Below are 13872 nucleotides of genomic sequence, written 5' to 3'. Positions count from 1 at the left end.
CAAACTTGGCATTACGAATTTAGTTACAATAATATTATACAACCTCGAGTATTCGAAATAGGTACCAATTTTAAGGCAGTAAGATATTTCATATCTGATATCTGATGTATTATAACCATTGCTGCAATATCAGCAAATTAATTAACTTATAATTTTATTAGGAATAATACATTCAAAACTTCGATAGGAAGTCTAGAAATCTATAATTTAATATTTACAATACATAAGTACCTATATAATTTCATCACCTATAACTTATAAGTTATAAGCTACAATAAATAATATTTACCTTCATTATTTTTTTTAAATTACCTTTTAAAAATGATAATTTTTACGAAACAAAATATATTTAAAAGAAATGTATTTATTTAAGGAAAAAATTAATTTAACATAACTATTAAACTATAAAATATATTAATTGATTAGTAACTGCACATAGTGGGACAATTGTTAACTCATTAAATTATAAGTTACTTTAAAAAAGGAACTAGTTACATATTTATAACTTAGTTAAGTCATTTAACTTTTCAACTTTGTAATACCCAGCATTGCCTGACTCGTATAATATTATATCTTATTTTAGTATTTATATTTTATATTAAAATACCATTATATAGGTAGTAGGTACTTAGTACTTACCTAGTTACCTAATATACTAATGTATACTATTTAGATATTATAGATTAGGTACTCAGTAAAGTATAGTCACTAATACAACATAGGCTACTTCAACTTTGGTTTTATTTCCAAATCAGAAGTATGTACCAATAAGTAATTTATAAAATGAATCTTCTATTTAAACAATGTACCTAAGTGGTGCGGTAGATACTTAATCTATAATTAATAATTTTACCACTCATTCCAAATACAGTCATACAACATAACAATAATAATTTTATCAAACTATATAGTATATATACTATATATTATTAATAGATGATAGCAGTAGTGTAATTTTTTTTGTGGGGGTCTATTTTATCGATGGGCATTTTTTGACCCTGTTTGACTTGCTGGTTGTTGGTGATAAAATATCCCTATTTTTTAATAATTTTGAGAAATTCTAGGTACACTGGAATTTTGGTATGTATTAAGTAGGTACAAAAGTACTACGAAAATATTGTGACTATATGATAAGTTGTATATTAGATAATCTAATTTTAGATGTTATGGTTTTATTTTTTAATAGTTGTTATATTTGTAGACAAGTGGGGAAAGTGTATGAGTGTATCCCATATAATTTTATTTCTGAATCGTTTGGTTTTGTTTTATTCCAACAATAGTATCAACTAAATATCATACTAACATAATGCCAATTTCTAAAGACCAAACAACCGCTCTAAACTTCATCCCATGATTAGTTATTACTAAAGAACCTCTGTTTGTATTAAATATTTTTCACTTTCAGGTTTTTTCACTCAGTTGGTAGGTATATACATACAAAAACGAACAGCAGTCGTTTTTAGTGTTGTAATATTTAATTTGTTTGGCACTTCTAAAAAATCTAAAATAATGTCACAAATGTAGTAAATAGGAACTGCCTAAATATATTTAAATAAATTGATCCCCTTGGTATATACTGTACCTTTAATATTATTAATACCTCGGGTTAGGTTAGTAACTATTCCTAGTTCAACACCTGGACGTAATAAATGGTTTACAAAAATACAAAAAATACACTCACTTCAGCGGTAATAGGGACTAATTACCAATTATTGATATATTTCGGTCAGAGATTATAAGGCCTAAATGGCTCAAAATAACTTGATTTTTATTTTTAGTACCCCAAAATGGAATTATTGATTATAGCACATTTTACCTTAGATAATAAATGTATAACATAATGCAATACAGAGTAATGTAGGAAGATATTAAAAAAAGTTAATTTAAAACTAATAATTTCATAGTTAAGCACATAACGTTTACAGTGCGATTCACCAAGCATGCAAACCGCCATTGTTACTTTAATAATAGATTTATTCAAATTCAAAAAAAAAAATAATTTTAAAAACCCATTTTAATTGTATAAATAAAATTGTTCGAAATTTCAATGTATATTGCATAGTATATAAAAATAGTTAATAATAATTGGTTTGATATATATTTAAGTATTAAGTGTGTAAATACTAAATTGTACGTATTAAAATATGTTTGATTTAGAATTAATTAGCATATAACCATATCTCTTTAATGTATTTATTAGAAAATTACCGTTTTTTTTTTATCATAATATTTGTAATATTTAATAAATCTGACTCAAACAATGCAATGAAGGATCCAATCAACATTTTATATATAACCTTTTTAATAAGAAATTTAATTTTACATAATTTTTATAGAAACATTTTTTTTTATAATTTCATTCGTTCAACAAATATATTCATATAACTACAAATTACCAATTTGGTAAAAAAAATTTAAAAAGTTGTACTTTATTATTTTTCTTCGAAAAAATCTATAGACTTACAATAAATAATTTACTTATACTTTTTATTCAAAACTGTACGTTTTACAATTTAAGTTCTATAGATTTTTTCGCTAAGTATCATATTTATTTAGTTAGGTCGACAAAATGATAAAACTACCCTTGTTGGCTATTTTTCAACCCCCCAGGGGCACGGGAAGGGAGTGAGTAGTCGGCTGCATCCGAGTTGGGTCCCGAATTTATAATTGCTACACTAGTTGGGTCCCGAATTATTTTAACTACAACACTAGTTCTTGAATATTTGTTGGTAAGTACTACACTATACTAACATTTTCCTTCCCATTTTAACAGACTGTCCATGATCTATTTAGACCACAGGTTTGGTTAAAAATGTTTTTTACAGTTTTATTTTAACCTAACCAACTCGTCGAGGTTTAATCGGCATTTATCGCTGTTCCAGATAGTTTATTATAACTTATAAGATATGTCAAAAATTATCAGATATTACCGATAACACTGAAATTATAACAAGAATGCTCGAAAACCACTTACGTCTTTCTTTATTACGAATATCCCAATAATAGTCATATTATATACGTATAAGTACTTTTCATTTGGTCGGCAGAGTTCTACCCCCACCTTCACGTGGTGCCGACTGGAAACGGAACTCCGGTTCCGGCCAACGGGGGAGGCACAGAAGGCAAACTGTATAAAACCGAACACCGGCGGGTCAACACCAGCGACCAGAGGTGGCCAACATCGCCCTCCAACTACCGACAACACAGACCGAAGGCTCGAAGCATAGACGACCGGGAAGGTTAGACGGTTACCCAAGGCTAGTACACTCAGCGCCTCAGTTTCATTATCTGAAACTGCCTCACAGCGGCAGGCGTGCCCCGGGGCATTAGTAGGATACCCGGACGACTGATCCCCGTCCGGGTGATCTCGATCTGAGAAAGGGCCGCGGGTCGAACGCCTCAAGTCTCCGCAGACCGGCCACTCGACGCTAAGAAGCAGCAAAAACATAAGAACGGAGCAACCAGAAGGAAAACTGATCAAACCCAACACCGGCGGTCCACGACCAGAGTGGGCTAACATCGCCCCCATCCGACACCAACAACAGCCGACGACAGACTCCGGGAGACATCGTGAAGCAGCTGAACAACGGCAACTCTCCGCGCCCGAAAATTCACCGAAACTGCCGACAGTGGTTGGAGGGCCACTGCGCAGGAGTAGAACACCCACAGACGACCGTCCATCGTCAGGGTTTCTGAGTAAGTAGGGCCGCAGATGCAGACACCCACGCGACGCAGCGACACGAGAGGATCCCGGATGACGATAGAACGAATACGGATGCAGAAGGAAAACTGGATAACCAACAACGGCGGCAAGCACCCTCCACAACATCAGAAGGAGAAGGACGCGAGGCACGAGACTCGAGGCTGACGATCTAACAAGCCGGGCCGGGAAACCACGAACGTGACATCCAGACTGGCGGGCAGCAAAGCCGGGTCGATATTCAAAAAAAGCAAACAGCGGGCCATTATAAGCCACCATTGTTTTTTCTATATTAATAATATTTATTTGTATAACTTATGTTTATGTCAGGGGGGTAAGTCGGAGACTGTCCCGACTACCCCCCACGTATGTATATTATTTGTTTTTTTTTCAAATAAACGATGGCGGCGGCGTCGCGGCAACAATGCGAAAGCAATTCCCGCGGCGCCGTCGGTTCAAAACTGACAAAAAAAAAAAAAAACTGTAAAAAACATTTTTAACCCTAGGTACCTGTGGTCTAAATAGATCATAGACAGTATGTTAAAATGGGAATGAAAATGTTAGTATAGTGTAGTACTTACCAAAAAATATTCAGGAACTAGTTTAATACCTATAATAATTCGGGATCCAACTAGTACATTACCTGCGATTAGCCCCTAGTATTCGGGACCCAACTCGGATGCGCCGAAGTAGTCACGACCAAAATTATTTTTTTATAACAATGAAAAAAGTGAGGGGGTCCTACATCAACAATTTTAAAGTTAAAAAATAAGGACCACCCTAATTTATATATATATATATATATATATGTATTAATATAGAGTTTATAATAATAGCTCTTTTCGAGGTATACATCAGAGTTATGACATTTTTTAATTTTCGATTTTTTTTTAGTTAATTTATATTCTATACCTAGGTACTTATAAATGTCATTAAAACACTTTCGCTTGGTTAAAAAACTTCAATATTTAATACCGCGTTCCTCATAATAATTGATAGTTGTTAGTTGTTATTAAGGTTTCTAGAAGGTACTTCGAGGCATTATAAATTTTAGATTATTTTTCACGAACATTGCCAGCCCCAAATCACAAATCAATGACAGTGGTGTAGTACTTTACTTTTCAGACTAGTAATACTGTAATACTTACAATTAACTTCAATCATTTACATCTATTAAACTCTTATTTTAAAATAAGATAAAACAGTTACATTAAAACATAAATATTTTGTAAATGATTTTAATAAAGAATAACAATTAGGGAAATAGTTGTACCTACAACTAAAATACTCATCAACATGAAGAAAGTAATTGTTTTAGATTATTCAAGGCCTTCAAACCTTTAAACTAAAACAAATTATTTATTTGGTAAATAAATAAAAAGACTTTACTCTTGGTATGATATTTAATAACGGTATAAAAGTTTATTATATTATATTATTATGTTTATGATTTCACAGAAATCCTTAAAAATGTATATACTATATACATAAAAATATCATTAAAAAATATTATAGCCATCATGAGTTATAACTCAATAAGAAGACTGAGAAAGCTTAGTAGTCATAGCATAGCTGAAAATAATTTTTATAATTGTTTTGTTCAATGAAAAATGTAGACTAAAAATATATAAAATTATAAATAAAATATAGTTGTTAAACTTATAAGTAGATAACATGATGATTAAACTAATTAAAATATAAAATTAACGAACAAATAAATTCTAGATAATAAGAAGAACTTAAAGTTATAAAGATCTGCATAATTTGTAATATACCATATCGGTATATATGTTTGTACATTTTATAGTAAATTAACCATGCCAAAACTTATCAATGAACCTGTAGAAATGCCAATACCAAGGAATGTAATCATCAATGAACTCGCCACTTCCTGTTCATGTTTGTCAACAAAACTATAAGCAAAAAATAATTATTTAATATTAATACACATTGATCATTTACAGCCTAAAACAGTAGTTAATACTTACTAGGGAATAGAAGCCATTGTGATGTTAGAAACTATACCATTGGTAAAACCAAAGATAGACATAATAACAGCATATAACTGATCATCATTTATTAATACAGGTAAATAATAACGAGGCTTAGCATTACAGACCATCATCAAGGGAATAAAAATAGTTCTCAAAGCAGATAATATTGTGGATGGCCAAATACTATCAACTGGCTGTAATATTACAATAATTAATATCATTTGTTTCTTTTACAAGGGTTAAACATTAGTATCTATAATTTACTCCTAATATAAACATATTAGGTTAAAATAAATTAGTAATTACCAGTTGTATGAGGTTTGACATTACTCTTCCTAAGAAATCACATGTACTGAAAAGTAAATAAGCTATCACTGGCAAAAAATATGTATCTAAATACATAAACATTAATATTAATATAGTTACCTATGTTGATAAAATACAAATTAAGGTATTAAATGTTTACCTGTCCAGGCAGTGTGTTCTTTGTTCACTGAAGTTATTAATACAGTAACTGCTGGGTAAACAGACATAGTGACTAAAAAATTATAGCAAGTGCTCAAACCCAATTTCCATATCTATTAAAATGAAAAATAAATATCAAACATTTTGAATCATACAAATAACCTTAGTAAAAATTAGAAAATATAATAAAGTATTCATCTTATATAATACTCAGGCAATTAAAATTAATATGACACATATCCCATACTTATTTCAACAGTTATAGTTAGTTAAAGTATTGTTGAGTTTTTATGGTTTGGAATTTTAGAAATTTAAAAACAAACAATTATAAACCTAAAAATATATACCTTTTTTAAAACCACATATGTATCAGCAATAGGGGTTCGTTCATTTCCGAGTAAAGCATATTGTGTAGAAGATGAACGTCTAATCCAGGTGCTTGCAGGTACGTCTTGAACATAATACTTATAAATAGTCTAAAAGAATGAATTTATTTCAAAAAGTTAATGCAAAATAAATTTAAAAATTTTTGATAATTTTTGTACTAGACTTATTTGCTGCCTACAGAACATGGCTATTGGTTTTGTTATTTCTTTTGATTACACTAATTTCATATTTCAAAGCAAAAAATAAAATTTACAATTTAAAAACATCATTAAGGGAAGTTAAAGGTTGAGTTAGGTAATAAATAAAATATTTTTGAAACATTTCATTATTTAGCACATGCATCAATGGGCAAAATAACTTTAAGATCAAAACCTATAATCACAATTGGACGAATAGCCTATGCCCTATATACCTATGGGAAATGTTGAAAACAATTTTTTTTTTAATAATCATTTTTTGAAACTACTTAATTATGTTTATAACAATTATTTTAAAAAAAAAACCAAAATATTTTTCATTTTCATATCAATCAAAACAATAAATTTAAGTATGTGTGTTGGAATTGAGTTCATCAAGACTAGCCCTTAATAGGTTGCATATAAGACATAGTTACATGTTATTATTTTGAAACTTTAAGAAATAATAATTTTGATATTAGATCATGGTATTTTAAAATATACTAACTGTTTTGACTAATATAGCGTATAAAACTAGAGAAAGCAATATGAATATATCGGCAAATAAGAAATAAACGAAGGCACTGTGGACAGACGATGCACCCCACCACAAAGCCAATATTTGAGCTAATGCAGCAACAATGCCTCCCAATGCTTGACCACATACAGTTGCTGTCATGTAGCTACTGTCAAAAAAGGTGACTAAATTGAACACAGCTCCTTGCATTATAGAACTTCCAACTAAAAAAAAGACATGTCTTATTAAAACTTTCATAATTTTACTTAACATTAGTAATAATAATGATGTAAACTGAACTCACTATTTAAAAAAATAACTGTTCCTAAGGTAATTATAAAGAACAATATTTGCCATGAATCGGAATCCAAATTAACTAAAATTGTTGTAATTGTGAACAAAACAAGCATTAACATCAAAGAACTGATCATTCGAAAGTGAATTGACATCCTACAAATATTTACATTTTTTAGCTTTTATGATATTTAACTGGATACATAGAAAATGTTATTAGATTATTTCATTACTTACTTTTTAGCTAAATATGTATTTAGTAATAAGGTTAGTGAACTAGGAACTGATGCGGCAATGGTAAGAAAAGAAGTGAAGTTAGCTTGAAGTCTTGAATGGCTATGATCTTCATTTGGCAGAAGAAAAATAACTTGAGTATCATTTGGCAAATTTCGTAGCTTATACATCCAGTACTTGAGATTAAAACACAACATATAAATGCAATTAGGTAAATACATTCAATAAATTACTATAAATATATAAGCCAAATTCATTAAATCATACAATGAATACCTAGTGAACATCAAAAAAGAAAATATAAAATGTATTTTTGATCCTATTCCTTAATCTCATAAGAATATATAATACAATGAGAACTAATAACTGATTGATATTAAATAACAATACATTTTAGATGGAACATTGTTACAGCCAGTAGGTAAACAATGCATGTATTGTAAAGTACAGTTTTATGAAAGTTGGAGAAATATAACAATTACATTTTAATTTAAATTGTACGCCTAATATGATTTGTATAATTTTTTAACATAATTTCTAATATCTTATATTATAATTATTGAATTATTGAAGATAACACTTACANTATTTATTTATCTAATTTTCAAATGACTCTATTAACCGGCGTGTGAGTCGAATAGACGAATTTTTTGCTGTGTGTTTGTATATGTGCGAATCGGGACCAGCCGTTTTCAGTATAATAGACGAATGAGTCAATTAACCGTGAGTCCAATAAGCGGCGACCACTGTATTATAATTATTGAATTATTGAAGATAACACTTACATCATTTGCAGTCATAAAAAAGTACCATGGAAGTAGAAGACAAGTACCAAGTACATAAAATATTAAAAATCCTAAGTTGTACCTGAAAAAGAAAATGTAATAAAATGTAAAAATAATTACTTATTATACTTAAGAGGATGCTACACCCACATGTGTTGTCTCTGTCTTACAAATATACAACATGACAAAATTTATTTCGCGGGATAAAACCACTCAATTTATAGTCCTGGTAAAGATACCAAAAGTTTACACAATATAGAAGGTAATATTTTGTGTCGTAGCGTTTTTAATTCTTTACCATTAATGAGAAGAAAGTTATATAACTTTTAAAAATCTAATATTTTAACATTTTTCAAACTTAAACAACTTTTGATATATTGATCTTATCCAAAAATAAAAAACCCTACAGTTAAAGTTCTTCTCTATTCATGGTGAAAATTTAGTTTCTTAATTATAATTGTAGCCTTCTCGGTTCTTTCTCGAGCAAAACATTTGTAAGACGGAGACAACACATGCAGGTATAGCGTTTTCTTACAAACTCTTTTTCATAATTTTGAACTGAAGTTAGGTATTTTAACTTCATAAATATTAATACTCTAACAAACTGTTTAAGAATTCAATGAACATTTTAGGTTTTTAGAATTTTTTTTTTTTGACACAAATCATATTTTACCGGTCTGGTGGTTTTGTTAGGACAGTGTTGCATTCGTTGACAATTATATTGTCAACATTTTTATCCAATACTTCTGGAAGCCCAAATAATCTATTGTTAACTGTGTCAGCAAATACAAGAGGGTCCTGTTCATCCATTTTTGATGCACTTCAAAAACTAGACAAACATTTAATTGTATTAATCTATGTACACGTTTAAATGATTAATATATAATATAAAAAGAAATTTATTGACAACAATAATCATAATAATTGTTAAGCCCATAGACTGAATAGACACATTGTATAAGTATGCAACAAATAATTATAATAACAGTATAACACTAATAAAAACGTATGTTATTGAGGAACAAAAGGTACATACCTATTGTATTTAATCTGATTACCATGTATTCAGATTACTTATTGACTATATGCGAGAAGAAAAAAACAAATGCATCATAAAGCTAATTGATGTTTATAAAATGTTAAGATTAATTATTGTTACTTATATTTATTTCATACATATTAAAATAGTGTAACTGGTCAAATGCCAACTAATTCGTTCAAAAACGATAATCATTTAGTATTAATAATAATTTTAGTGCCCACTGCCAATATACTAGTGTTATCGTTTAGTCTGTACAGAGTACTATTACAACTGTCATTAAAAAACTAAAATAGTAAATTTTATTTAAAAAAAATAATAAAGTAATTAGTACTTTAACATAAAATTGTATTAATAACTTAGAATACTGCGTTCTACCATATTATTATAATAACAACAACAGAATGTTCTAAGGATTGTGATTAGTGATTATTATTGTGAATTGTAACACTATTAGATAAGAGTACCCACCTATTAGAGTATTATCATAGAGTAATGTTAGTCTATGAGTATTATAGCACGAGATACAGGTCACAGACACAACAAACAACAATGTAAATTAATCGAAACCGAATACTACAAAAATCGTTTCGATAGTTCTTACCTACTATCACGGGACAACACTATCGCAAGTTACTACTATCGCGCCCACAAATTAAGGATCCAAAATGTTGAAACATTTAGATAATACGTGAATACGTCAGGCGTGCCGCATACAGCGTGATTCATCAAGCAGGATCACCCCGTTTGCTTTCTTCGGGAATGCAAGTTAATCATAAATCAGATTTTAGGATTTGTAAATACTACCTACACTTTAAGAACAATTTTTTTGTAATTCCCGAGATCTGTTGTATTTACTATTTAAGGAGTACATTGTAACGAACTTCTGTTTACAAATGAGAACTTTTCTTCTATAAATTATTTCGAGGATATTTTTACCGAAAATGTTGTCATATCAAAATCAAAACTTGAATGTGTAGTTGTTGAGTTTTTAAACTTTCCGTACTAATGACGATAGAGATGCATTTTAATTGGTAATGGGTGTATGAGGTCTATGGTGATTTTCAAATAATAATTAGGTACCTATAATAATGATTAACTTTAACATTTAGGTGTAATTTGTAAAAATTGTCAAAATATAATGAATATTAAATAATAGATCCAATATCAAATCTATTTTAGATTTTTGTGAAACTATTGGCTATTATTCTTAGTATAAACATATTTTCACTGATTAAGGTCTGAGAAACTACTTAGTCAATTTTATAAACTACTAACTAGGTACCTACAACCAGGGCCGGCAGCAATGGGGGTATGGTGGGTCGTCACACCCCCCCTGTTGAATTTGTTTGTAATTATCAGTCAGCAATTTCATGGAGCCGTTGTCCGTTAGAAATTATACTTTTTGAAAAAAAAAATGTATATTTAATGGTATAGGAACGGGTCCCGGCAGTCGGCAGTTGAGAATTTACCGATTTAGAAATCTAAATACTGCCGACTGATATTGTCAGCTAAGGAGTAAGGACCCGTATTATAATTTATAATACTATAATATATATTTGTTTTTGTACGTTGTACAACGTTAAGTCCGTCGGCATATCATTGCTAACGCTAATCGGTCCTCCTACAGACCAATAAGTCTATTACCTTTTCTAGGTAAGATACTAGAAAGACTGATACTTAAAAGGCTATTACATTACATTTCTATGTACAAGATTTTACCTGACTCGCAATTTGGTTTTCGCTCAGCTCATAACACAATACACCAGGTACATAGACTAGTTGACGCAATCTCGTGCTCCCTAGAAAACAAGCATTATTGCACTTGTGCCTTTCTCGACATTAGCCAAGCGTTTGATAGAGTTTGGTACGAAGGTTTACTTTTTAAACTAAAAAAATTTCTGTCTCCCTGTTTATATTTATTAATTAAGTCTTATATAAGCGACCGCCATTTTCAAATCCGGTTTGGCTCCTCAGTATCCAAAATCGAGAAAATCTTAGCTGGAGTTCCCCAGGGCGGAATCCTCTCTCCCTTTCTTTTTAATATCTACACTTCTGATCAACCTATCTCACAGAACACTACTGTAGCTGATTACGCGGATGACAAAGCCATCATATCAATTGACAAAAACCCTATTACGGCCTCGGCAAATCTCCAAACTCATCTCAACCTATTGTCTGTATGGTACACCGATTGGCGCATTAAACCTAATCCCACTAAGTCAGTACACACAACATTCACTTTATGCCACTCCATTTGTCCAAATGTCTATTTAAATAACATACTTATTCCCACAGCTGACTCAGTTAGATATCTTGGACTTAACTTGGATAAGCGCCTCACCTGGAATAGCCATATCCGTATAAAACGACTTGCTTTAAACGCCCGTCTTCGCAGACTACGAACGCTACTCACAAATAACAAACACTCCAGTTTAAAAATTAAAGTTCTTATGTATAAAACATTACTCAAACCTCTATGGACATATGGTCTCCAACTATGGGGTACAGCAAAAACGTCCAACACAAACAAAATTCAGCAATTTCAGAATATTGCTCTTCGAAAAATTACTAATGCTCCACCCTTTGTTTCGAATTACACTATACATAATGACCTGTCAATAAAAACTGTGACAGAAGAAGCTATACGTTTCTACAAAATCTTTCATGCCCGGCTGCAAACACACCATAACCCACTCATTAAAAACCTATCCATCCAAACATTACCTGGCAACCCCAGGCGTCGATTAAAAAGGAGATGGTGCCGTGATTTGTTAGGGAACTAATATCAAATATAAAAATTATAAAAATAAAAAATAAAAAAAAAAAAAAAATATATAGCTAGTTTCATACAACCTCCAGTTAAGTGCCATTAGTGGGTGGCTTCTTACTCAAGTACTCATGTATTATATTTTAACTCTTATCAAATATGCTAATTGTGCAAAATTGTACAGATTGTATATATATTGTGTAAAATAAAAAAAAAAAAAAAAACGCTAATCGGCATTCGGAAATCCCTATCTCAAGTACCCGTATATAATCTATTTTGTTAAATAATATGATGTACCTACTGCCATCTGCCGTCTGCTAAATTAAAAAAAATTTTATTATTTACTTATTTTTTTGAGTTATTGACAAACACTGATTGATTTATATTTGTACACGACTTATTTTTTAGATCTTAAAATAGTTTCGACAGCCTTGTATCTTTACATCTGTATGAAATATATGTAAAAAATATTTTAACTATGCATAAAATGGTTTAAAATGTTTTAGTTCTATATTTTGTTTTTGTTTTAACTATTTTACTTCATCTGAACACAGAAAAACCAGGAATTTTTGTACTTCACGTATTTTTTTTTAGAAATTTTGAGTCGGCATAAATTAAATTTAAGTCGGAAATACTTGATCTAACACCCCCCCGACAAAATTCTGTAACGCCGGCCCTGCCTACAACCTACGTCGACAATATTCTCAAAAAAATTACCCACTATCACTAGATTATGTACAGTACAAAAGGGGGCTTCTCATTTGAGAAACAAAAGTGTACGTTACCTAAGGACACGCCATAAGTAGTACAAAAAAGGTCAACATTTTGAAAATATTAATTTTTATTTTATGGGGGGGGGGAGGGATTTGGAAATCAAAACCTACCCACACGAGCAATTAAAACATAGACACAGGGGGCTTTGGCCACCAAACCTACAAGGCCTAATGAATTGATTTTACTATGATACGTGAGTATCTTTTTAACAAATTTTGTTATCTGTGTGCACGATTAGTAGGTAGCCGAAATAATGCTTGGTTTTTCAGCTTCAATATCTTTTCCGGCGGGGAAGAACATCTAGTTGATGGCTTGATGCATAGTGCATACCTATACGGGAGGTCAAAATTTAAAATGTCCAGTAGTATTCAATGGAAAATCATTTTTTACGAAAAACAATTCTGAAGACGATTTGCCAGTTTATAACATTACTTAGTAATTTAGTATATTTTATAATATAATTGCGATTAAAGTAGACAATTTATTTTACTAGTAAGCATTAGTACAATAGTACTACGCTGTAGATTAGATTGATTGTTGGCAAAAGAAAAATACATTTGGAATGGCATTGTGTGTATAAAATATAATATTATAATAATAAACTTTAGATTTTTTGGTTACAGAATAATACCTACTTGCGTGGAACTTACGTTTTAAATTTTCAACTTTAAGCTATAAAATTTAAAAAAATGTTGAATAATATGAATTTTGTCAAAATTTTAACTTTAAATGCTTAT

At 30.3% G+C, this 13872-nt stretch overlaps 1 protein-coding gene across 3 annotated transcripts; it reads right to left on the bottom strand.

Moving 5' to 3' along the window:
* Positions 1–5154: 5154 nt before the first annotated feature.
* LOC111041167 (equilibrative nucleoside transporter 1) lies at positions 5155–10182 on the bottom strand. 3 transcript variants are annotated; one of them, XM_022325366.1, is made up of 12 exons: positions 9729–10035; positions 9589–9633; positions 9226–9381; positions 8553–8634; positions 7771–7943; positions 7544–7689; positions 7231–7463; positions 6507–6635; positions 6161–6272; positions 6001–6086; positions 5689–5888; positions 5502–5613 (listed from the first exon to the last, which is right to left on the bottom strand). In XM_022325366.1, the coding sequence occupies exons 3-12, from the start codon at positions 9360–9362 to the stop codon at positions 5502–5504; spliced, it is 1410 nt and encodes a 469-aa protein (XP_022181058.1). In that variant the 5' UTR covers positions 9363–9381; positions 9589–9633; positions 9729–10035. The 3 variants fall into 3 exon arrangements, with proteins under 3 accessions (XP_022181059.1, XP_022181058.1, XP_022181060.1); XM_022325367.1 differs by having other exon boundaries at positions 5155–5613; positions 9589–10034; XM_022325368.1 differs by lacking the exons at positions 9589–9633; positions 9729–10035 and adding an exon at positions 10063–10182.
* Positions 10183–13872: the final 3690 nt, after the last annotated feature.

The sequence above is a fragment of the Myzus persicae genome, unplaced genomic scaffold, assembly GCF_001856785.1.
Source record: "Myzus persicae strain clone G006 unplaced genomic scaffold, MPER_G0061.0, whole genome shotgun sequence".
In the NCBI taxonomy this organism is placed as follows: Eukaryota; Metazoa; Arthropoda; class Insecta; order Hemiptera; family Aphididae; genus Myzus; species Myzus persicae.
Note: the sequence above shows the minus strand (reverse complement) of the source record. Positions and strands in the feature narration are given on the sequence as shown.

Bases quoted from the DNA above. Each gene is read 5' to 3' on its own strand.
- LOC111041167 (XM_022325368.1), bottom strand. From the start codon at position 9,362: ATGGATGAACAGGACCCTCTTGTATTTGCTGACACAGTTAACAATAGA. The intron at 5,889-6,000 runs GTAATTACTAAT...GTAATATTACAG, and splicing joins TGTCAAACCTCATACAACTG to CCAGTTGATAGTATTTGGCC. The intron at 5,614-5,688 runs GTAAGTATTAAC...TTTTGCTTATAG, and splicing joins ACAATGGCTTCTATTCCCTA to TTTTGTTGACAAACATGAAC.